The sequence below is a fragment of the Ursus maritimus genome, unplaced genomic scaffold, assembly GCF_017311325.1.
Source record: "Ursus maritimus isolate PB19 unplaced genomic scaffold, ASM1731132v1 scaffold_4, whole genome shotgun sequence".
Lineage (NCBI taxonomy): Eukaryota > Metazoa > Chordata > Mammalia > Carnivora > Ursidae > Ursus > Ursus maritimus.
In genome coordinates this window covers 2,661,892-2,685,155 of record NW_024426552.1, presented here as the reverse complement: position 1 = coordinate 2,685,155, position 23,264 = coordinate 2,661,892, and the positions used below count along the sequence as shown (strand labels likewise).

At 46.7% G+C, this 23,264-nt stretch overlaps 2 protein-coding genes across 5 annotated transcripts in view; one reads left to right on the top strand and one right to left on the bottom strand.

Moving 5' to 3' along the window:
* Positions 1-22,875, bottom strand: part of LOC103680702 (heat shock transcription factor 2 binding protein) — a 97,790-nt gene extending 74,915 nt beyond the window's left edge. The window contains exons 1-4 of one of the 4 annotated variants that reach the window (XM_040621858.1): positions 22,595-22,875; positions 20,935-21,197; positions 20,129-20,279; positions 7,890-7,993 (exon numbers count right to left, since the gene is read on the bottom strand). In XM_040621858.1, coding sequence (XP_040477792.1) covers positions 7,890-7,993; positions 20,129-20,279; positions 20,935-20,970 — 291 coding nt within the window. In that variant the 5' untranslated portion in view covers positions 20,971-21,197; positions 22,595-22,875. Of the gene's footprint in view, positions 1-7,889; positions 7,994-20,128; positions 20,280-20,404; positions 20,893-20,934 lie in introns of those variants that run through there. The other 3 variants (XM_040621857.1, XM_040621856.1, XM_008710183.2) reach the window with 3 other exon arrangements.
* Positions 22,876-22,939: 64 nt separating this feature from the next.
* RRP1B (ribosomal RNA processing 1B) overlaps positions 22,940-23,264 on the top strand; it is a 24,807-nt gene continuing 24,482 nt past the window's right edge. The window contains exon 1 of the mRNA XM_040621654.1: positions 22,940-23,148. Coding sequence (XP_040477588.1) covers positions 23,019-23,148 — 130 coding nt within the window. The 5' untranslated portion in view covers positions 22,940-23,018. The remainder of the gene's footprint in view (positions 23,149-23,264) is intronic.

The window sequence follows — 23,264 nt, the reverse complement described above, 5'->3', positions numbered from 1 at the left end:
GCAGGCTTGTTTGTGCAAAGTGATAATCTGATTCTAAAATGCATATGGAAATGAAAAAAGTTTGAAAAAGAAAAACAATGTTAGAGGACTAACACTGCCTGATTTCAAAAACAAAAAACAAAAACTTATTATAAAGCTACAGAAATCAAACCAATGTGGTATTAGCCTAAGGAGGGACATACAGATCAACGAAACATTAACATTTACAGCAACTGATTTTAACACGCGTGCCAAGGCAATTCGATGGAAAAAGTACAGTCTCTTCAACAAATCGACGCTACAACAAGTAGATACATATTCATATGCAAAATAATAACGACTATAATAACTCAGACTGAGTCACGGACCTAAATGTAAACTCTCTAGAAAAAATCTCTGTAGCCTTCCTTGGGTTAGGCAAATATTTCTTAGATACCATAACAAAATCATAATCCATTAAAAAATAATAAATTGTGGGGCGCCTGGGTAGCGCAGTCGTTAGGCGTCTGTCTTCGGCTCAGGGCATTCTGGGATCGAGTCCCACATCGGGCTCATCCGCTGGAAGCCTGCTTCTTCCTCTCCCACTCCCCCTGCTGTGTTCCCTCTCTCGCTGGCTGTCTCTCTCTGTCAAATAAATAAATAAAATCTTAAAAAAAAAAATAATAATAATAATAAATTGAACTTCATCAAAATGTAAAACTTTTACTCTTCAAAAGACACCATCAAGAAAGTAAAAAGACAAGCCATAGACTAAAAGAAATTATTTCTTTTTTTTCAAGATTTTATTTATTTATTATGAGAGAGAGAGAGCGTGTGAGAGAGAGAGAAAGTGAGCATGAACCGGGGGGAGAGGCCGAGGGAGAAGCAGGCTCCCTGCTGAGCAGGGAGCCCAATGCTGGGCTCCATCCCAGGACCCTGGGATCATGACCTGAGCCAAAGGCAGATGCTTAACCGACTGAACCACCCAGGCACCCCAAGAAATTATTTCTAAATCATATAGGAAAAAAAGAAGTTGTGTGCAGAATATATAAGAACTCTTGCAACACGAAAATAAGCAATCCAATTAAAAACAGACAAAAGTTCATGGGTTGGAGGAAGAAATTTTGTTAAAATGTCTATGCTTCCCAAAGTAATCTATATATTTAAGCAATCCCTATCAAAATACCATCAACATTATTCGCAGAAGTGGAACAAATAATCCTAAAATTTGTATGAAACCAGAAAAGACCCTGAATAGCCAAAGGAAAGTTGAAAAAGGAAACCAAACCTGGGGGCATCACAATGCCTTACTTCAAGTTCTATTACAAAGCTGCAATCATCAAGACAGGATGGTACTGGCACAAAAACAGACACATAGATCAATGGAACAGAATAGAGAACCCAGAGATGGACCCTCAACCCTATGGTCAACCAACCTTTGACAAAGCAGGAAAGAACAGCTAATGGAAAAAAAGATGGTCTCTTAAATAAATAGTGTTGGGGAAAATTGGACAGTCACATGCAGAAGAATGAAACTGGACCACTTCCTTATACCATACACAAAAATAGGCTCAAAATGGATGAAAGACCTAAATGTGAGACAGGAGCCCATCAAAATCCTAAAGGAGAACACAGGCAGCAACCTCTATGACTTCAGCCACAGCAACTTCTTGCTAGACACATCTCCAAAGGCAAGGGAAACAAAGGTAAAAATGAACTACTGGGACTTTATCAAGATAAAAAGCTTTTGTACAGCAAGGGGAACAGTCGACAAAGCCAAAAGCCAACCTACAGAATGGGAGGAGATATTTGCAAATGACATATCAAGATAAAGGGCTAGTATTCAAAATCTATAAAGAACTTACCAAACTCAACACCCAATGAAGAAATGGGCAGAAGACATGAACAGACATTTCTCCAACAACATACAAATGGCCAACAGACATATGAAAAAACGCTTAACATCACTCAGCATCAGGGAAATACAAATCAAAACCACAATGACATACCACCTCACACCAGTCAGAATAATTAAAATTAACAAGTCAGGAAATGACAGATGGAGGGGAGGATGCGAAGAAAGGAAAACCCTCTTACACTGTTGGTGGGAATGTAAGCTGGTGCAGCTACTCTGGAAAACAGTATGGAAGTTCCTTCAAAAGTTAAAAATAGAGCTACCCTACAATCCAGCAATTGTACTACTAGGGATTTACACCAAAGACACAAATGTAGTAATCCAAAGGGGCACATGCACCCCAATGTTTATAGGAGCAATGTCCACGATAGCCAAACTATGGAAAGAGCCCAGATGTCCATCTACAGATGAATGGATAAAGAAGATGTGGTATATATATATATATATATATATATATATATACACAATGGAATATGACCCAGACATCAAAAAAAAGTGAAATCTTGCCATTTGCAATGCCGTGGATGGAGCTAGAGAGTATTATGCTAAGCGAAATAAGTCAATCAGAGAAAGACAAATACCATATGATCTCACTCATATACGGAATTTAAGAAACAAAACAAAGGGGAGAAAAAGGAGAGAGGGGCAAATCAAGAAACAGACTCTTAACTACAGAGAACACACTGATGGTGAGTCACCGGAGGGGAAGCGGGTGAGGATCTTGGGGACCTAGGGCTACAAGGAAAGTTCTTACACACAGTGCTAAACGCAGGATCCTGGAAGGAAAAATCAACACACTGGACCTCAACAGACTGAATACATATGCTCTGTGAAAGACCCCATGAAGAAGATGAAGCACCACACTCCACCCTGGCAGAAACTATCTGCAAACCACATGTCCCGTAAAGGGCTTCTATCTAGCGTACATCAAGAACGCTCTAAATTCAACAGGAAAAAAAAGTAGGTAAAAGACATGAGCAGATCTTTCAGAGAGAGGATACACAGACAACAAATGAGCATGTTAACAGATCTCAGCATGACTTGCCAGGAGAGAAATGCAAAGTCAGGCCACCACACACCTGCCAGAACGGCTGAAATAAAACCAGTGATAACACCAGATGCCAGGTAGGATGTGGAAGAAATGAATCACTCATAGATGGCTGCAGGGAATGTAAAATGGGGCAGCCACTCCACAAAACAACTTGGCAATTTCTTACAAAACCAAACATGCAGGGGCTTCTGGGTAGCTCGGCTGGTTGCACCGCTCTTACTTTTGACTCAGTTCGTGATCTCAGGGTTGTGGGATCGAGCATCCTTTGGGATCCTCACTCAGGAGGGAGTCTGCTGGAGATTCTTTCCCTCTGCCCCTCCCCCCACTCATGCCCCTTCTCTCTTTCTAAAATAAATCAATCTTAAAAAAAACAAACAAACAATTAAACATGCATTAGCATACAACCAGTCTTGGGCATTTATCCCAAAAAAATGAAAACATACAATCACACAGAAACCTACACACAGATGTTCGTTGTACCTCTATTCATAAAGTGGAAAATTGGAAACAACCCAAATGTCCTTCGAAGGGAGAATAAAGAATTGTGATATTTCCATACTGTGGAATACTATACAGCAATAAAAGGAACACACTACTGATTCAAGCAAGAATTTGGATGAATTTGAGTGAAAAAAGTCATTTTCATGACATTCCATTTTCATGACATTCTTGAAATAAAATTACAGAGATTAACGTGTTAGAGGTTGCCAGGAGGTAAGCGTAGGGAACAGGGTGGGTGTGGCTGTAGCAGGGGAGCATGAAGGGATCTCTGTGCTGATGGAAGAGCTCAGTATCTTGAATTTGGTGGTGGTCACATGAATCTATACATGCGATAAAATTGCACAGAACTGGGGCACCCGGGGGGGGGATCAGTCAGTTCAGTGTTCAACTCTTGGTTTCAGCTCAGGTCCTGATCTCAGGGTCCTGGGACTGGCCCTCTGTCGGGCTCCGTGCTCAGCAGGGAGTCTGCTTGTCCCCCTCCCTCTGCTTCTCCCCCTGCACACTCTCTCTCTCTCTCAAATAAAATCTTTGTTAAAAAACTGCACAGAACCAGTCACACACTCACACACACACACACACACACACACACACACACACAAGTGCACGTGACACCGGGGACATAGAAACACGCCCTGTGGGTCATCCGGGTGCTGGTCTCTTGGCTCTCGTCACGCACTGTGGTGAGGCCAGACACTACCACGGGGTAAACTGGGTAGAGGGCACAGGGGACTTCCCTGGATTTTTCTGTACCTTCCTATGCATTCATAATTCTTTCTAAAAACTTTTAACCAAAACCAAAATGGACTGTGGTGAAAGCTGCACAACTGCATACAGTCTCTAAAAGTGATCACACTTCACTTCTATGACAGATTACTGTTATGCAAACTATATCTCAATAAAACTGCTTTTAAAATAGAAACAATAATTTGATAATTTGAGTCCTGACATGTTTACGTATTTAAAGTGAATACTCATACCTGACACAGTATCAAGCAGGAGACTTTCAGGATTCCTTCAAAACCCTCTATAGTTCATCTCTAATTTTAACTAAAATATACTATCAGTTCATTTTTCTTTAAAAAGTTTCCTGAAATAATATACAATGTTTGCAACAACTTCCCTTTTATTATCACAAAAGTAGGAACTCTTTCCTAACAAATCAAACACACAGATAACCAAACACGGACAGTCCCCTGCAAGTGAGTTAGCTAACCATGAAAGGTGCAGAGGTAACTATGAAAACACGCAGAGAAGACGACGGCTGAGGTCAGCAGGTGAAGCGCCTCTCGGACGGCACAGCTGAGCTCACGCATCATCTAGGACAGGTTCACACACGTGGGAAAGCCAGGTCAGACACGAAAACAGCTCTGCTGGCAGACCCTCTGTGGAGAGCCTCACCTAACCTCACAGTGACAGCATGGTCCTCCAACAGCGTCACCCACACCAGGGAGCTGGGCCCTTTCTCCTCCGGAGTTCAAAGGTCTCCTCTACCAGGACTACAGGAGGACTCTCCGGCCAGTCCCCAAGTCCACGGCAAGGACCAGCTGGCCTCCCACTGATCTGATTCAACCACCACTGAGGAAACTCCTCAACTGATCCAAGAAGCAAGCTCTCCTTGTCTGGTGGCCATTTTCCAGGGGTCAGGGGCTGCGGCTCAGCCAGCACACGTCTTTATGAGTTTGAGTCCACACTTTGTTTTCTCATCTTGTCATACATACTGGATCCTGTAACTTCTGTCTGTTCCTCATGACTTCTGCTCATACCATAGTACTTGCTAGCAGCGTTCTCATTTGGGATCTAATCTCTGCATTCCTTCCTGGTTCCTCAAGTCTAAAATAAGCTTCCAGAGTCCAGCCTCATGATCTATAGAGACCTGGACACAGACACAGAAAAGGCTACAGAAGAGGCAGCTCTCCGTTCTCTACAACAAGAAGAGACGTGGCCTTGCCACGGCAAACTTGAAAGGGCTCCCCTCTGTATTAAATTGGCAGGACAATTAAATAGGAAACTTCACTGGAAATAGGAAATAGTTTAATCTAAAATATTCCCACATTGGGGCACCTGGGTGGCACAGCGGTTAAGCGTCTGCCTTCGGCTCAGGGCGTGATCCCGGCGTTCTGGGATCGAGCCCCACATCAGGCTCTTCGGCTATGAGCCTGCTTCTTCCTCTCCCACTCCCCCTGCTTGTGTTCCCTCTCTCGCTGGCTGTCTCTATCTCTGTCGAATGAAAAAATAAAATCTTTAAAAATAAATAAATAAATAAATAAATAAATAAATAAATAAATAAATAAAATATTCCCACATTTTAACTAAGGTCAAATCGTCAGGGCACTAACACGCTACTGATCTGACACTACTTTACCAGGGTCATTTCATCTTCTATACTCGCACTTTACCAGAATGGCTTATTTCTTTTCTTTTAGAGTTGACTGATTGATTACTTATTTATTTATGAGAGACAGAGAATGAATGCGCACGCGAGCACAGGAAGGGGCAGAGAGAGAAAGAATCTCAAGTAGGCTCCATACCTAGCAGGGATCTCAGCGTAGGCACGACCTTGAGATCATGACCTAAGCCAAAATCAAGAGTCGAACACTTAACCGACTGAGCCACCCATGTGCCCCATGAATGGCTTGTTTTTAAGCGCTGCATCTAAAATGCTCACGAAACATGCATTTTTCCTATACTTATCTATTTAAAAAAAAAAAAAAGGAAAGCTAAGATTCTGCCCAGTTAAGTTTCAACCTTAACAAGGATATCTCAGCAATTTAAGGAAGTACTAAACCAACAGGTACATCGATAACTTTTACCAAGTTCTTTCCTGTCTGCTGGTCAACTTCTTTCAGACCATGAAACTTTCAGGCCTAGACAAATGAGCCTTAGTTTATCATGATCTAAACCTAGGACAAAGCTAAAATTTCAACTTTTATTATGTGACACTCATCAGTTTTGAGACTAAAACTCTTTCCCTGACCTTTTCTTCTTGCTCAATATTAAAGTCTATACAAAACCCACCAGCTTTGGAAAAACTCCATAGCAGCCACAAACATTCAGGATTCCCTCCCAGGAGGAGGCTCAGCATGAGGCAGCGGGCCTGTGACCAGCTACCAAACAGCCTCTGGGCTGACAGCACCTGCTGACCCCACTGTGCTAGAAGCACGGGAGAGGCGTGGACAGCAACTGGCCACCTGCCAGCACACAGGAAACAACACACACTAGCTGCTGTTACTAGTACTGTTTTTGTTTTACTATTTAAAAATAAAAACACACACACGCTCCGAATTTTTTCGGAAGTGGCAGGATAGTTCTAGTTTTATATAAGAGAAGGAAAATAATTCCATACAAAAAGCAAGAATATGTAATTTTGAAGAAATGCTATTAGTCTCAGCAAATAATAAAACTTACTGGTTATTTCTAAAATATCAATAAATGGTCCCCTAGGTTAATTACAAATATTTCTAGTTAATACATCACTGATGATAAATTATTATGTGCACTTTTTTTCAAGATTCTTACCATACTGTGACTTTTAATGTTCTGAAGTGGTGGGGGTTTTTTTAAAGATTTTATTTATTTATTTATTTGAGAGAGAGAGAAAGAGAGAGAGAGCACAAGCAGTGTGAGGGGCAGAGAGAGAAGCAGGCTCTCCACCAAACAGGGAGTCCATGCGGGGCTTGATCCCAGGACTCGGGGATCATGACATGAGCCAAAGGCAGATGCTTAACCAACTGAGCCACCCGGGCGCCCCTGAAGTGGTCTTTTAAACATAAAAACTAGGGGCACCTGGGTGGTTCAGTTGGTTGAGCGTCTGACTCTTGAATTCAGCTCAGGTCATGATCTTGGGGGGCCTTGAGATAGAGCCCTGCATCTGGCTCCATGCTCAAGGGGGAGTCTGCTTCTCTCTTTCTCTCTCTCCCTCTGTTCCCCCCCGACTCAAGCACCCACACACGTGCTTTCTCTCTCCCAAATAAATAAATCTTTAAAAAAAATAAAAAGTAAAAAAAGTCAAATTAACAGGAAGTGACAATCACAAGGCACCCAGTAAACATTCTCCACATTAAAGGGTCATAAAATCCATGTTTAACTATTTTCCAACCCATTCAGAATTACGTACATTTTATTATTTTTTAAGATTTACTTATTTTAGAGAGTGCACGCACGTGTGCAAGAGCACCGGGGGGGGGCACAGAAGGCGAGGGGGAGAGAGAGAATCTCGAGCAGACTCTCCACTGAGGTCTGAGCCCAACGCAGGGCTTGATCCCACGACTGCAAGATCATGACCTGAGCCAAAACCAAGAGTCTGACACTTAACCGACTGGGCCACCCAGGTGCCCCCAGAATTACATACATTTTAAAATACAATCTCTTGAGGTTTAAGGGCTAGAACGGCCCCCCGCCACACCACTCTGTGGGTGCAGCCATTACACTGGCGTGTGAGGCAGTGGCGGTCTGTGAGCATCGTACCTTCTTCTCTCTCATGCTGTCAGCCTGCACGGTCTCTAGGCGGGCTTTGAAGTGCTCACGATCCATTCTTAGTTGCTCTAATTCTTGCTCTTTCCTTTCCAGGTCTAGAAGAAGAGAGACATAATAACACTCAGTATTTCAAGTCATGAATCTCCTCTAACAACCCAATGTGCCTAACCTCTTAGAAAAATGGAACACTGGCTACTCAGGTGGAATTATTCACAGAACCAGCCCTTCAATGACCAACATTCTAAATGTTCTGTCTTTGGGTTTCTATCAGTTTTTAGCCCAAACTGGAAAGTACTTTTGTTGTTGTTGTTTTCAGTCTTAGTTTTTAAGACCTCATTTTACTGCCAGACTTGTACTCAAGGCTTTAAGGAAGTGGGTTATGTAAGAGACCGAAGGCAGGGCTGAGAAGCCCGACTGTCTCGTGGCACAGACTTGTATCTGCTCCATAAAAAGCAGAAGGCAGCTCAGTGAGGAGACGGTGCCAGCCGGGGCTGATTCACAGCACTCGTCTCACCAACTGGCAGACTGACTCAGGAGGAAGAGCCGCAGTGGCAGTCAATGGAGGGGTGGCAGCAACAGTGATCAGACAGGAAAAGGCCACAGTGAAAGCAGGGAACTATGGCTTTCTTCCTCTCCACCACATTCATTTAGACGGTGATTCAAACAGCAGCAAAAATCCCCAAGACATCCACGTTAATAAGTCTGAAACCAAAGTTGGATCAATTTTAAATAAAAGATAGTATGATGCAGAAATACTGACATTTAAGGAGCAAAGAAATGTAGAACTTAAAACTTTAAATGCCTTGACTTCAGGCACAGAGAAATCATCAATTTTTATGCTAGCGTACACTGAGATTTGAGGTAGGACACCGCACTCAGAATTAATGGGGCACCTTCTCTGATGAGTAGCAATGCTTGCGGACAGTGACTCCCAAATGTTAGTGTCCACCAGAATCCACTAAAGGGATTGTTCCCAAACCGCTGCTGGGCCTCCCCCATCATTAGAGTTTCCGATCCAGCAGGCCTGAGGTGGCCCTAAGAACCTGCACTTCTAGCAAGTTCCCAGGTGAGGCAGATACCGCCGGTCTAGGAACAGACTTTGAGAAAGACAGCTTCAGGACAACAGCCTGGTCTCTGGTCATTAACAAAATGAAATCAACACACAACCAGCGAGAGCCAGTGAGGGAGTCCAGCCGCAGGAACATGGGGGCGGAAAAACCAGAAGGTAGTGGGAGGCAGCAGCCTGAAAACTGGCACCTCCCTCCACCTGAGAGGGGAGATGGCTGACAGCATGCCCTCCAGTGAGGTGCAGACAAGAGGAGGGGTGCAGCTTCATGGCCCAGGGCTCTGCCAAGAGCAGCAGGGGCAACCTCAAAGCTCTGGAGAAGTGAAGGGAGTCTGCATTTTCCAGGGAACCTTTGCCCTAGAAGGAAGATTAGCACCTAAAGCTAAATACTCAGTTTCAGGTTACAAAACCAGTGGGCAGAACTTCTCGTAAACTGTGTTTCTCAGAAACCGCGTGAAGTGGGACTATCTCTTCTGCCTCAAATCTTTCCTTCTACAATGTATCACACCACAACGGGGACTCTCCCCGGAATTCTACTCTGCCCTCCAAATCCTGGCCACCCAAGAAATCAACTATCAGTCAAGGGCTATGCTTTAAAAGCTACACAGATGCCCTGTGTAACAATGTTAAATGATAACTTATGTTACTTTTAATTATGAATGAACTATGAAGTGCATATGGTCACAAAAAAACAAAATGTAAAAAGGAACTAAAATAAAATAACTAGTGGTGCAAACTTTTCCTTTGTAGTTCACTTTCAAATTTTCTTGTATCATTAAGCTGTATGTCACTCAAATGTGGCAAACAAGATACAAAATTACATCTCTACAAGCCTTGCTATGTATAAAAATATGTAGAAATTAATTCTGGCCACCCAAAAGATTTTCATTAGGGTACCTTCATAATCTTATAGACCTTACCATAGGCTACCATAACAAGGGCACATGGTCAGATGTCCCACTCTCCCCCAGGTACCCCACAGAATTTAAAGTCATCATCTGGGATGCCACACCCACCCATCCCAGGCACCTGGAAGCAGCAGGTGCCTTTCCGCTGTACAAGGCCACCGCCTTGTGGCCGGAGAGGAGCACTGCCGCCGCCTTCCCACAAAACCCGTTAGTACTTTGCTTTTTCAGCTCGGCCCCCCGCAGTGCCTGCCTCCCTGAACAAACCCCGCAAGGCAGACATTTTCAGTGTTCGTTTTCTGATACACCCCAAATCCCTACAATGGTACATGGAATTTTATAAATATTTGTCACACAAGTGAATTTCACTTCTCTACCCGTTCCTTCTGCTAATCCTTTAATGGAGAAAAATACACTGCCACTTTGATTATAGTCTCATCCTTATAATGAGAATATGCCACTTTTGTGATTTTTTTTAAAAGATCAGGGACAGAAAGAATATGGACAGTGAATGATACAGTATATACAGCCTCGATATCAGGATAGGAAAGAAGCTGCCACGCAGCCCACACGGTCTTCTAACTGCTCTTTAGTGCTCACAGTGAAGGAGAATCTCCACTGAACTGACTGAATGAAAGGGCGGCCATGACAGACTCCCAATATGTAGAAACAATCTGTGGCACAGGCCACGTCCACATTGATATGGCTTCTGAAATTCAGTCCCTTTTGGAAAGTTTTAAGAACACAAGAATGGCTCTATCCCTTCATGCTTAACTTATTCATGGGAAGGGTACAGAGAACTATTACCGACAAGAAACAGAGCCACAAATGAGCAGCAGCATTTCTAAAACACTGGGCAAAGAAATGTAAACCATATGAAAGGGGTCAATTTCTCTTACCCTTTCTTTACCCCCCGCATGCTTACAACAAGCATAATAAACTATCAGTTATTTCACGTTAATATGAAAGTACTGTTTTTAACCAAAACAGCTAAAAGTCTCAAATCCAAAATAAAGGGTTTTTAACAGCTCTTAACTTCTCCCTTCATATCACTTTCTAACAGGTTTAGAAACGAATTTACAACTAGCTGCTAATGGACCCCCATCTTCGCTGTGAACTGAGATTTGGAGGGTAGGTAACAAAGCATCACGGGGTGCACAGCTTACGACAGGAACGTCTTCTCCCTACTTCTGGAGGCCACAGGCCTGAGACCAAAGTGTCAGCAGGCCCGGGCTCCCTCTGAAACTTGTGGACAAGGATCCTTCCCTGCTTCCTCCACCTTTCAGTAGCCTCAATCTTCCAAAATTCCCACCTGCCTCCACTGTCACTGGGCCTTCTCCCAGTCTCTTCACATCAGCTTCCCTGTGCACATCTGTCTCTGTGTCCAAATTACTCTTTTATAAGGATACCAGTCAGACTGGATCAGGGCCCACCCTACAGACAGCATTTTCACTTAATCAGCCTGTCAACAATGTAAGTTCAAAAAGTGAAAAAATGAAAAAAAAAGTGAAAAAATGAGAATATTTCAGGATTCATTAAAAGGGGGGGAGCTTCAGTTAAAGAACTTAAGTCCATTTCAAATCCTTCTACACACTATAAGGCAGCCAAACAACACTTTAATTAACTGTCAATTTTTTTAAACAAATCAAAGGGGGTGGGGGTTAAGAGTTGGAACCAGAACATGGAAATAGCATTTTTTTTTTCCTGTACTGCCAAAAATCTGCTCCCCAAACCACTCTTCTTCTAACTTAAAGGCCATTGGAGTTCTCTTTCATAAGATGAAGAAAATGTGTGACTAACAGTAATTTGCTCTATACTGGCATTGCCAATGGACTTGGCAGCACCTTGTATCACTAATTTCAACATCTGAGGGTTGGAGCTCCTTAGTCTACCTGTAAATTAACAAGGAAAAGGGTCAGATTTTGTCCTTTGCATATCCCTACATTACCTAGCAGTGCTTGACAGATGCCAGGCAGACAGTGAACACCTCCCTGATGGACTTATCAACTACATTCACTGAACACTTGAAAATAAATACCATCACAAAAAACTAAGATCAATTTTGCTGAAGTCAAATGAGTTCTGTTAACCTATTTCTCAAACCAGAGAGTCAGGAAATGTTTTCATTTATTGGCATACAAATGCAAAGGTAACGACTGGGTGTCAGGAGTGATATATTCAAATAATGTATGTCTCTACTTTCTCCATGTTGGCTACCTTCCCACCTCCTCTGTCCATAAGCCCCTTTAAGTCTCTCTTCTCTCCCAGTCCCCTAGATCCACTCTCCACCATGCTCTGTGTTCCCAAGAGGCTAAAGTCATCATCCACAGCACCCCGCCTCCCTGGCTTTTGGCTTCCTGTTAGATTCGGACAGTGACAGGCTCCACAGGGACCAGGGATGAGAAGAGTCCTGATGGGACATTTCCTTCTCCACTGTGTCATTCCTGCCAATCTTCCAACACCAGTAACTTCACCTTCTGGGTGAGGCCCCCGCCCTCCTCCACATCTGGCAGCTCTCGGGGAGGCCCTGGCAACCCACTCCTCTAGTTCCCAGGCCTTTGTGACCCTCGTGTGAGTTCCCCAAACCCTGCCCACACCTGCCTGTCCTCATTACATTATACTTTATGTTGCCCCTTTTGTTCCTGCCAAAATATGGATGTGAGACACTCTGACATTATCTCACTTGGGTCACAATAAACTTTTAGTCATTATTTGATTTTTAAAAATCTCTTTTTTTAACGACTTTATTTTTAAGTCATCTCTACACCCAACGTGGGGCTCAAACTTACAACCCCAATATCGAGAGTTGCACACTCCACTGACTGAGCCAGCCAGGCAACCCAATAATCCCTTCTTGGCATTCACTCTTTCATCCTACTTTCATGATTCTCTCTCTTGGTCCATGGACCAGAAATAATCATTCTTCTCTGAGCTGCAATAGAGGTCTCCCTCTTCTCATTAACACCAAACTCTTGGGAAATTAATCTCAAAACACCCACCAACACTTTAAGAGACCATGTAGTATAGTGGTTTTCAAACCCCACTGCTAACAACCCAAGAGGGCCTAAAGGATACATATGTTTCCATTTTACAATGTTTTTCAAGCTTTTTATTTGGGAATACTTTCAAACTTACAAAATATTGCATCAGTAAAAATAATACAAACGATGCCCATATTCCCCTTACCCAGACTTTTGTACTGGCAAGATTTCGCATTTGCTCATCATTGGTACCACATACACACACACACACACACACACACACACACACACACAAAATACACGTTCTGAGCCAGGTGAGGGTAAGTTACATATACTATAAGTACTGCAGTGAGTATTTCCCAAGAATAGGGATAATGTCCTAGATATTATCTCTGTCCGGTTGTCAACTTCAGAAAAATTAGTATTAATATTTTATCTAATCTGCCACTGACATTCAAATTCTGTCAAATGAACCAAAATTGCCCTTTACGGCAATTTTTCATTCCCGGTACAACAACCCGTCCAGGGTCAGGTATGGCCTTTAGTTGTATCTTTAGCCTCCTTTAATTTGGACCACCTCCATAGCCTGTCTTTACTGTATGACATTACAATGTGTTTTTAACAATTTAGAAATCACAACCACCTCTTTGGAAGGACTTCCATTCCCAGGCATGATGGTGAGATAGCAGATCAATCTTCCCACGAGAATAATTTAAAAAGTGGAATTTAAACAAACTAACTCCTCTGAAGGTAGCTGAAGGTTACTGAGTCACAGGGGCCCTCAGGCCAGGACCTAGAGAGGGGAAACGTGCAGCGAGGCGCGGGAGCCCAGCCTCCCACCCCACTCCTCCCAGGGACCTTGGCATACTCCACAGCAGCACAGGCAAAGAGGCACAAAGCTGGGCAGAGGGGTCAGTGGCCGGCACGGAGCTGGGAAATGAAAATGAACTACAGAGCTGTGGGACAGCCAAGACTTGCAGTGAGCTATGATCCCAGAGGAGACGGAAGCACAGAAAAATGAGCTGACGTCAGAACCATCTCCTTCTTCCAGGTGCTCAGCAACGCATAAGCAGCACAGAGGCTGGAGAGGTGGGCAGACAGTGGGGGGGGGGGGCAGGACTTGCTAGAGAAAAACACTATCATCCAAAGTCTCTACAAGTTTTCACTTTAAAAAAATCTATCAATCAACAAAAATTACCAAGATTACCAAGAGGGAAAATAGACACTACAAGCAGACCAATAGGTGATCCAGCTAATGGATTTACCAGATTCAGACTTTAAAATAATTATGATTAATGTTCCAGCAAAAAGGCAAAAAGAGAATTCCATCCAGGAACTGGAACAAAACACAACCAAGTAAAACTCAATATAAAAACTAATAATACGAATATGAACAGTATAAAAATAAATAATAAAACTAATGAAGGTTTCAGAATCAAATCCACACATATACAGCCATTTAGAACAAAACCAACCCTGTACTACAGGAAGGGAAGACTGTCTTTTCAATAAATGGTGCTGGGCCAGTTGGCCACATGTGGCTAACATGAATCACATAATACCTTCATCATCGCAGAAAGTTCTACTGGACCGTGCTGACACACACACATTTTAAATTACACAAAATAACTTTTTTCTGTTGCTAAAGAAAATCAGTCAAACCTCTCCCCACTGTACCATGGCTGCACCAGTTTATATTCATCACTGACGATCATGGAACAAAACAAGGCTGGTTCACATTAGTAACACCTAAACATGTATTTAAATAAATAAATTCTAAAAGGCTAAAACTAATGTTGCAGATTTTAAAGTGTCAGAAATGAGACTGCAATTTATGTTTGGCGTCGACAGGAAGTGTCTGGGTTGAGTATCCGACATCTGCCACTAAGATGTAGAGTTGTTTCTGAACTGTATCATCTAACAGAGCAAAGGCAGCAGATGCATTTGGAAAGTGTTCTGTAGGACGGGCCGAATGGCTTTTCCACCCTCTCTCCAGATGAACCCGTGCCAGTAAGACAGGCAAGGAATTATTAGACCTGTGACTTCACTGTGAAACAAAAACGCCCAACCCCACTGGCCTCAAGCTTCCAGATCAGTTTCATTGAAAAGCATCCTGATGCTGCAAAGTGAAATGTTTAAAAACTTCACCATATGCAATTCCTCATCTCTGTGATTTATGTCTTTTCCTTACTACTTAACAACTAAAACTAAAAACAGAAATTGGACCCCTAAGACGGTACTGCATCTGTTTTCCAAAATTTTTAATATTACATTTTGTTTTCATCCAAACAATGTCATTGTACCGATTTTATAAGTAATGTTCCAAACAGAGTTTTCTAAATACGCAGAAAAATATAACTTTCATTTATTTTACATATTAAGTCACATATTAAATAGGATTTTACTTTTTAAAAAATAGGATTCTAGGGGCGGCTGGGTGGCTCAGTCGGTTAGCGTCCCACTCTTGATTTCAGCTCAGGTCATGACCTCAGGGTTGTGAGATCAAGCCCCATGCTGGGCTCCACACTCAGCAGGAGGTCTGCTTGAAGTTCTCTCCCTCTGCCCCTCCCCCACTCATACACGCACATGCATGCTCCCTAAAATAAATAAGTCTTTACGAAATAGAGGACTCTAGTTTAAAACAAATATTTTTGACACACATTGACACAGTGCCAACTCCGTCATTGTTAGACAAACAGATGCAAAAGGGTGAGAGACAAGGGGTGAGCTACCTTTTACCAAGTACTTCCAAGTCTCTGCTTTGCCAAGGTCATCTTACGGAAGCTTGAGGACACCATGAGTACCCCTATTTTACCAAGATAAGAAAGAATAAGAATTCAAACGAGGTCAGTCATACTCCAAATCTCCCTACACCTTTCCCAAATTCACAGAGTAACGCTGTTCAAGCCAGAATGGAAACTGCTGCATCAAGAACAGAACACTTTCTTCACTCCACCACGTGTTCAGGGGCCCCTCCACCTGAAGAGGTCCTCTTCCCTGAGCCGCATGCTACGCCATGCACTTCCCAAAGAGACTCCTGAGGTAAGCGTCACTGTCGCCATTTTACAGACAGGGGACATCTGAGAGTTCGTCCGAAGTGTACAGACCACTCCGTATTTCCACTGCCAAGCTCTGCACTCACTTCTTCACCAAGACTAGTCATTTCTTTGAGTGTCCCTTCCATGCCATCCACACAGCCATAATCCCACAGTCGAGTGAGTGCAAGACCTTCCTTGGTGAGCACTCTATCACTAATTCTCCTTCATCTGCCACCCAATTCTTCAAACTTATCCTCCACTCGGATACAAAAATCATTCCCCTGAAAATGTAATCTTAGTCGCTATTTTGATATCATTTCCATGGGGTAACTTCCACCTGCCTCTCATCTCAAATTAAAAACAACAAGCTACAATTATTTTGTCTTCTATAAACTACTGACATTTACTGACCTTGACTCTGCTATACCCCAATTCTTGCTCATGTATCAAGGAGAAAAACTAGCTTATTAGCCAGCAATCAACTCCGTCTCTCTCGTCTGTGACTTTCACACACGCCATCACCCCAGCTGAAAACACCTTCCTCTTATCCTTCTAACAAAGCATGCCTTGCTCCTCAATGCTCATCTATTCCCAGAAGATTTCAGGCAACAGCCTTGCCAGTATGATTCCAGATTCCACCATTTACCTGCCCGGATTCCTAAAGGGAGTTACTATGCTAGAGTCAGAATTAAGTCCCATTCACTACTTGACACTCGTTTTATCAACATGCGTCCTTTAGGGCCTGAGCCCATCCAAGCCAACCATACCTACACTCCAAAAGAAGCTTCCCCTTGAACCAGTACAGTTGCCCTCTACTCTCTCCCTGCATTCATTCCTCCCTTTGTCACTTTCTAAGCTGAGAAGCATACACAAACCGTAGAAGCAAAAGGAGCTCTGATACTGGTCAAAGCCAAGAGACCTCCTGGACCATGGGGCCAGGAGGGCAGATGGATCGATATGTCCAGCAGCTTTGCTGCCACCTTATGATCCTTGGATTGTCTCTGGGGGAGCCATTCTCAAGGCCAGGGCTCACGTGATTTGTCTCAGAGGGCCCAAGGAAGAGTCACCAGACCTAGTCCTTACCAAAAAAAAAAAAAAAAAAAAGGAGGGAATCTTTGTTTTCCTTCATGTCACCCAAGTAGCAAAAATTCAACAGCCAAAACTGAGCAAAAGATGCCCTAGGAGGACATATTCTAGGCTAAGCCTCAGGCCAGAGAAGCAGAAGCCTTCAAGAGCCAGCTGAAGTTCCAAGTTCACAGTAAAGCCTCCAGCACGAGCATGCACCAAGTCCACTTTGTCCACTTTGATCCTCCCTTTCTCTTCACACCCAGGTGCCTATACCACACTAGTTTCATGAGCTAACAAGCAATTTAGAAAGAAGAACATGCAGAGACGGGGTGGGAAGTCCCTCAGGACCAAATAGTGGGGCACAGAGAATACAATGGGAGGCAAAAACAGGGGCCCTGCCCTCCCACCGACTTACACAGTGGGATGACAATGAAACGACTTTATGTGAAGGAACAGTATGGTGTGAGTCAGAGGTAGGAAAGTAGAACTCTGTCCTGCAGTTTGTTAGGCCGGGCCAACAGAGGTATAAAGCCAGCTGCCACGTTAACAGGAAACAATCTTTCTCCCAAGAACACGCTGCGACAGTAAAGTGTCCCAACGACCCCTTCCAGTGACTACTGATTTCTTATTCACAAAAAGCTTACTTTGTAAAATCCCAGACTGTCAGAAATTTTGCTGTTTGGAATTAGACCAGTAAAAGGAAACATCCTAGTGTCCCCGGCAGGATCAAAGTCACCGGGACAAAGGAGGCAGCCTTGATTTCTAGCTAGCTGCAGAGCTTCAAATAAGGGATTTCCAGCACAATGTTCTACACCGATCTCAACTTCGTAGTTTTCAAAGAAACAAGGCCTGGGTCCACTGCAGTGGGACATGGTGATGGCCCACACACAGACCTACCTTGCTTGGATTCCATCAAAATGTAGTTTAGTGCACTTCACCTGAATTCCACCCTTTCCCAAAATGCACAACAACTCTAGCTCTTTTGTTGACAAGTTGCCCACAGTTCCTCTGGGGTGTGGTCCCCCTCATGGCAACAAGCCAATAAACCTGACCTTGTCAGACTACGGGTGTTCCTGATGGCTGCAGGCTGATTAGGCTAGGACAAACATTGAGAATTTGAAACAATGGTGAAACAAGCAAGAAGAAATGCCAAGAAAGAGTTGGATACAGGACCCTAAATAAGCCTGGGGGTCTGGGCCAAACCTAGGGCCAGAGATAAACCTAGGAGCCCCTGGCATCAAGATGGGAACTAAAGCTGTATACGCGTGAGCTCGCCCACGGAAAAGCCGTGGAGCGAGGAGACAGGGCCCCAGGCCTGAACCTCAGGCAGCTCCACTAGCGGAAAGGCTGCTGCAGAGGACGCATCAGCAATGCAAACCAAGATGAAGCGGCCAGAGAGCAAGGTCCCACAGGGCTTGAGGACCGTGAGGCAAAAGCTCCTAAAGTCTAAGTCACCACAGATGCGTTTGTGGCCCTCACTCTCATATGTACCACAGTTTTGGTTTTGTGATCTCTAAGATTGACTCGTGCTAACCAATTCATGAGACCCTGATGTAATCTGCAGAATGCCAGCTTATTAATTTGCAGAGAAATATAACCACTCAGCACCGCTGACATACTCTGCTACAGGTCAGCACCTTCCTTCCCTGAAGATAAGTGCATGTGGGTGACTAGCTGCTCTCAGAAGGTCACTGGTTGAGCATGGGATCAGAGCCAGGGACTAAGAAGAAATGACCTGGAGCCACGGTATAACCAGTAACCTAGAGCACATCCTGCAGGGTCTCCATGGGAGACAAAATCCCAGATGTTGAGATTTGTGGAAAGGACTGCTTACAAAGAGGAGAGCAAGGGCTGGTGAAGCACCAAGACTAGCAACAGCCCTCCAAATGGAGGAATTGGAGAAAAACTGTTACCAGAGCCCAGCGAGAGCTGAGACTGTCAAGGAGGTCCTAGGGTGGGAGTTACAGCTGTGGAAGAAGCAGGAGGAAACACCCCAACCTCTCTCTCTGCCCATCATGCCTTCCACTGGTGAACCCTGCTGGCAGTCAGCAAGGAAATCAGAGGCAGGCAGTGTGCAGAAGTCCCTGTCCAGAGCACGCCACAGGGCAGCAGGGGGCGGATCTGAGCATTCCAAAGAGAAACTAAGCAGGACAGGGGACTGTGGTGACCCTGAGCATTTTCCCTTCTAATTGTGCATGGCTGCCCTCTTGACCACGTACATCTGCACAAACCAGAAACATATACTATTGAATCCAGATACCTTCTTGTCTGCACCAGTGCTGGAGACACACCCTGGGCCCCTCAGAAACACTTCTCCTAGAGACCGTGCAGGGATGGTGAAGGCCAATGGAGGGTGCTGGACCGGCCATAAGCACCAAAGGCTGATTTAACCGTAATTCAGCCTCAATTAGGCAAGCACAGAATCAATCCCAGACTCTAAGAACTTCAATAGGCTCCCAGACTGATACCTGACGTAATGGCTCAGGTCAAACCTCAAACTCTGAATGGACAAATCCTGGCAAATCTGGACTTAAATCAGTGCTAGAAACTGACGTGTCGGGGCTGGTGGGGCACCTGGGTGGCTCAGTCACCACCTCTGACTCCTGTTTTCGGCTCAGGTCAGGACCTCAGGATTGTGGGATCAAGTCCCCATCAGGCTTCGAGCTCAGCAGAGAGTCTGCCTGGAATTCTCTCTCTCCCTCTGCCCCTCCCACCCTCTAAAATAAATAAATAAATCTTAAAAAAAAGAACCTGACCTGTCCATTCACCTAGAAACAAGTAAATACACACCTATCTCTACAAACACATTTAACTCCATCAAGGTTTCCACATGGCAAGATCTTTAATTTACACAAGCACTTGAGTTTTAGAGTAGAGCTTTTCAATTAGAAGAATATCAAATTTTTATGTCAAGGATGAGAGGTGGAAAGAGAAGAGAAACTCCAGAAAACCGGCCACCCTTCCTCCACCGCCAACTTACACATGTCTGAGCAAGCCAATCCAGGGCGCCTCTCTTCCTTACCTCCCATCCGACTCTCCCAAATGTAATCATAAGGACTGTAACAGCGTTTAAGGTCTATGTACCACTGCTCTACAGTTGTTCCCGTAAGATCAACCTGCTGGTGCAGACTGCTGTCACCGTCGATGACTGCTAAATTTAAGTAAGACTCACTTTTTTCTACAATCTTTAATTTCTGGAAGCTTTCCAGCACTTCCCCGTTTAGTATTCGGGGTAAGAAGTCCCGGATCTGCATTACTTCAGTTGTCAGCCGTTCCAGGTCCTTCTTTCTGACTTTAACGAATTCCTCTTTAGTCCCCACGTGCTAAAAGAACAAGCAGATTTTAACACTGTTACATCTCTCTCCGGATGACTGCGGCCCGAGTCGGCTGGCTTCCTTCCTTTGACGCCTCCTGTTCATAAAGGCTTCAGAAGCACGTCTTTACCCACCATGCCCTCTGCTCTGTAGACTTCAAAGTGGGAGCCAGTTTTTGTTTTTATCTGCACACGAGGCCCTCCCCTGGAAAGCCAAAGTTGCCGGCGCTGTTTCTGTCCGCGCTGGCGCCCAGCTCCCGGGGAGGAAGCGGAAGTTCACGGGCTCGCACGGGTGCGCCGGGCCCAGCGGCTCGCAGGTTAGCCGTCTCCACCCTTCATGGGTGTCAGGCCACAAACAGAGGCCGGGCAGGCTGGGTGACCTTCTCCGGCGAACCCCGTGCACCGGACAGAAGCAGGCTCCAAGTCCGGGTCTCTCCCACCCCCGGTGCAGCGGAGGCCACAGCGCGGGGACCTGGGGCCCACGCTGTCGTGCACCCGGCGCTGAGGGCCGGGCTCGGGACACACCTCCCACCGTCGCGCCCCCTGCCCCAGCGCGCAGACCCCCGCGGCTGGCGGCAGGGGTCCCCGCCAGGCCCCAACCCCATCCCAGGGTCACCACAAAGCGCGGGAAAGCCAACGGTGGCATCCCAGGCCTCCTCACTGACCCGGCAGGCCTCCTCAACGCCGCCTGCCTCTCCCATGGCCGCCGCCGCAGCCTTGGCTCCGTGCGCCTGCGCAGCGGCGCGCCCTCTGACACCTCACGCCCGAAAGCGCGGGAACACGTCCACGCCGGGGTCGGAAGACGGAGAGCAGCGAGGCTCAAACCTCTAAGAGTCTGAGCCGCATTCTAGGCCCCGCAGACGAGGGCTGGGGTCGTCGAGATCCCGCGTCGGCTCTCCTGGCTTAACCGGGTTTTTAAACTGGTTAACTGTAGAGTAGAAGGACAGTGAGACCCAAGTGCAAATGTCAAGTTAAATAAGTCGAACTGGACCTTTCCTGTTTGGCAAGGGACGCTACTCTAAGGGGCGATACTTTGAAGGGAACCGCCAGCACGCGGCCGGCAGCTACGCTCCATCGCTGGGCTCTAAGCTCCATCAGCAAGGCTCGAAGCTTTCTGACAGCAGGTTCCTTGTCTGCCCTGGACAGAGAGAGTCAGTCCAGCCAGCTGGCTAAGCAACTGAGACGACCACCATAAATTGGAAGATGTCACCTCCTCCATTCACTTGTCCCCACATGCCCACCAAGTTTGCAAAATAGGGTGCAGCCTGTGGTTTCAAATGTACTGGGTTACTACACAACTAAGACTTCGTCTGTTTCTGAAACTGGCGGGGAGCCAACAGCGCACGAGTCCCCTGAATGTATCCGAGGCCTGGGAACAGGCTCACAAACACCTGCTGTAAATCCCTGCCCCCACGCTGGGACCTGTACCAGCCCATCATCCCCTGCATCTGTCCTTGTACCTGACCCTGTCCCTGCCATCCCCTGCAGAGACCTGACTCTGACGCTGTCCCTGCCATTCCCGGCACTGGGACCTGACCCTGACCCTGTCCCTGCCATCCCCTGCACTGGGACCTGATCCTGTCCCTGCCATCCGCTGCACAGAGACCTGACCCTGACCCTGCCATCCCCTACACAGAGACCTGACCCTGACCCTGTCCCTGCCATCCCCTGCATTGGGACCTGATCCTGTCCCTGCCATCCCCTGCACAGAGACCTGACCCTGACATCCCCTGCACTGAGACCGGATCCTGTCCCTGCCATCCCCTGCACAGACCTGACCCTGACCCTGTCCCTGCCATCCCCTGCACGGAGACCTGCCCCTGCCCCTGTCATCTCCTGCACAGAGACCTGACCCTGACCCTGTCCCTGCCATCCCCTGCACTGGGACCTGATCCTGTCCCTGCCATCCCCTGCACAGAGACCTGACCCTGACCCTGACCCTGTCCCTGCCATCCCCTGCAGAGACCTGACCCTGTCCCTGCCGTCCCTTGCAGAGACCTGACCCTGACCCCGCCATCCCCTGCACTGCGAACTGATCCTGCCATCCCCTGCTCCAAGACCTGACCCTGACCCTACCATCCTCTGCACCGGGACCTGCCCTGTCCCTACCCCTGCCCCGCCCTTGCCCCAGGACTTGTCCCTGCCCCGGGACCCGGACACTGGGGACGCTGGAAGGCGCTGCCTCTGAGAGCAGCAGAGGCTCAGACCTGGCCCCCATCAGGGCAGCCCCTCAATGGGGCTGTCCCCAACATCCCGCGAAAAATCCCAAGGACTGCCGTCCTTCTCAGTCCCCATCCCGCAGAGGCGGCTCGAGGAGTCCAGTACAATTAAAAACTCGGTGCCGTCTATCTCGTAGGTGAGCAGTCGATCGGATGGAGTTTTCGTAGAGTGGGCTTAAAGATTCTGGACCGCTGAAATTGGCCATCCGTCTCTTCCTGGAGAGGACCCAACGCTAGCTAACCTCGCCGCCGAACGCCGGGAGCTGTGGCGACCAACAGACAGCCGAGGCGCGAAGGCGCGACAGAAGCCCAACCGGGCGGCTCCGCCCGCAGCCAGGGTCTGCCGCGCTCGCCCCCTGAACGCGCTGCCAGCGGCGGCGGCCGGCGCCTTTGTGACGCCATCAGCCCGCGCGCCGCCCCCGCCGCCGCCGCCGCGAGCCGCCTTGTGCGCAGTCGCGGCCCCGGGCTGCTCGGCGGCGGCGGGAGGCTGCGGGCGGAGGGCTGCGGCCGGGGATGGTCCAGCGGGCGCGATGGCCCCCGCCATGCAGCCGGCCGAACTCCAGTTCGCCCAGCGGCTGGCGTCCCACGAGAAGGGCATCCGGGACCGGGCGGTGAAGAAGCTGCGCCAGTACATCAGCGTGAAGACGCAGAGGGAGACAGGTGGGCGCCCGGCGGTCAGCCGCGCCACATGGCGGCCGGGCCGGGGGCCGGGGGAGCCGGGGGGAGCGGCGGGCGCTGCTGCCGGGCGCTGCTGCCGGGCGCTGCTGCCGGGCGCT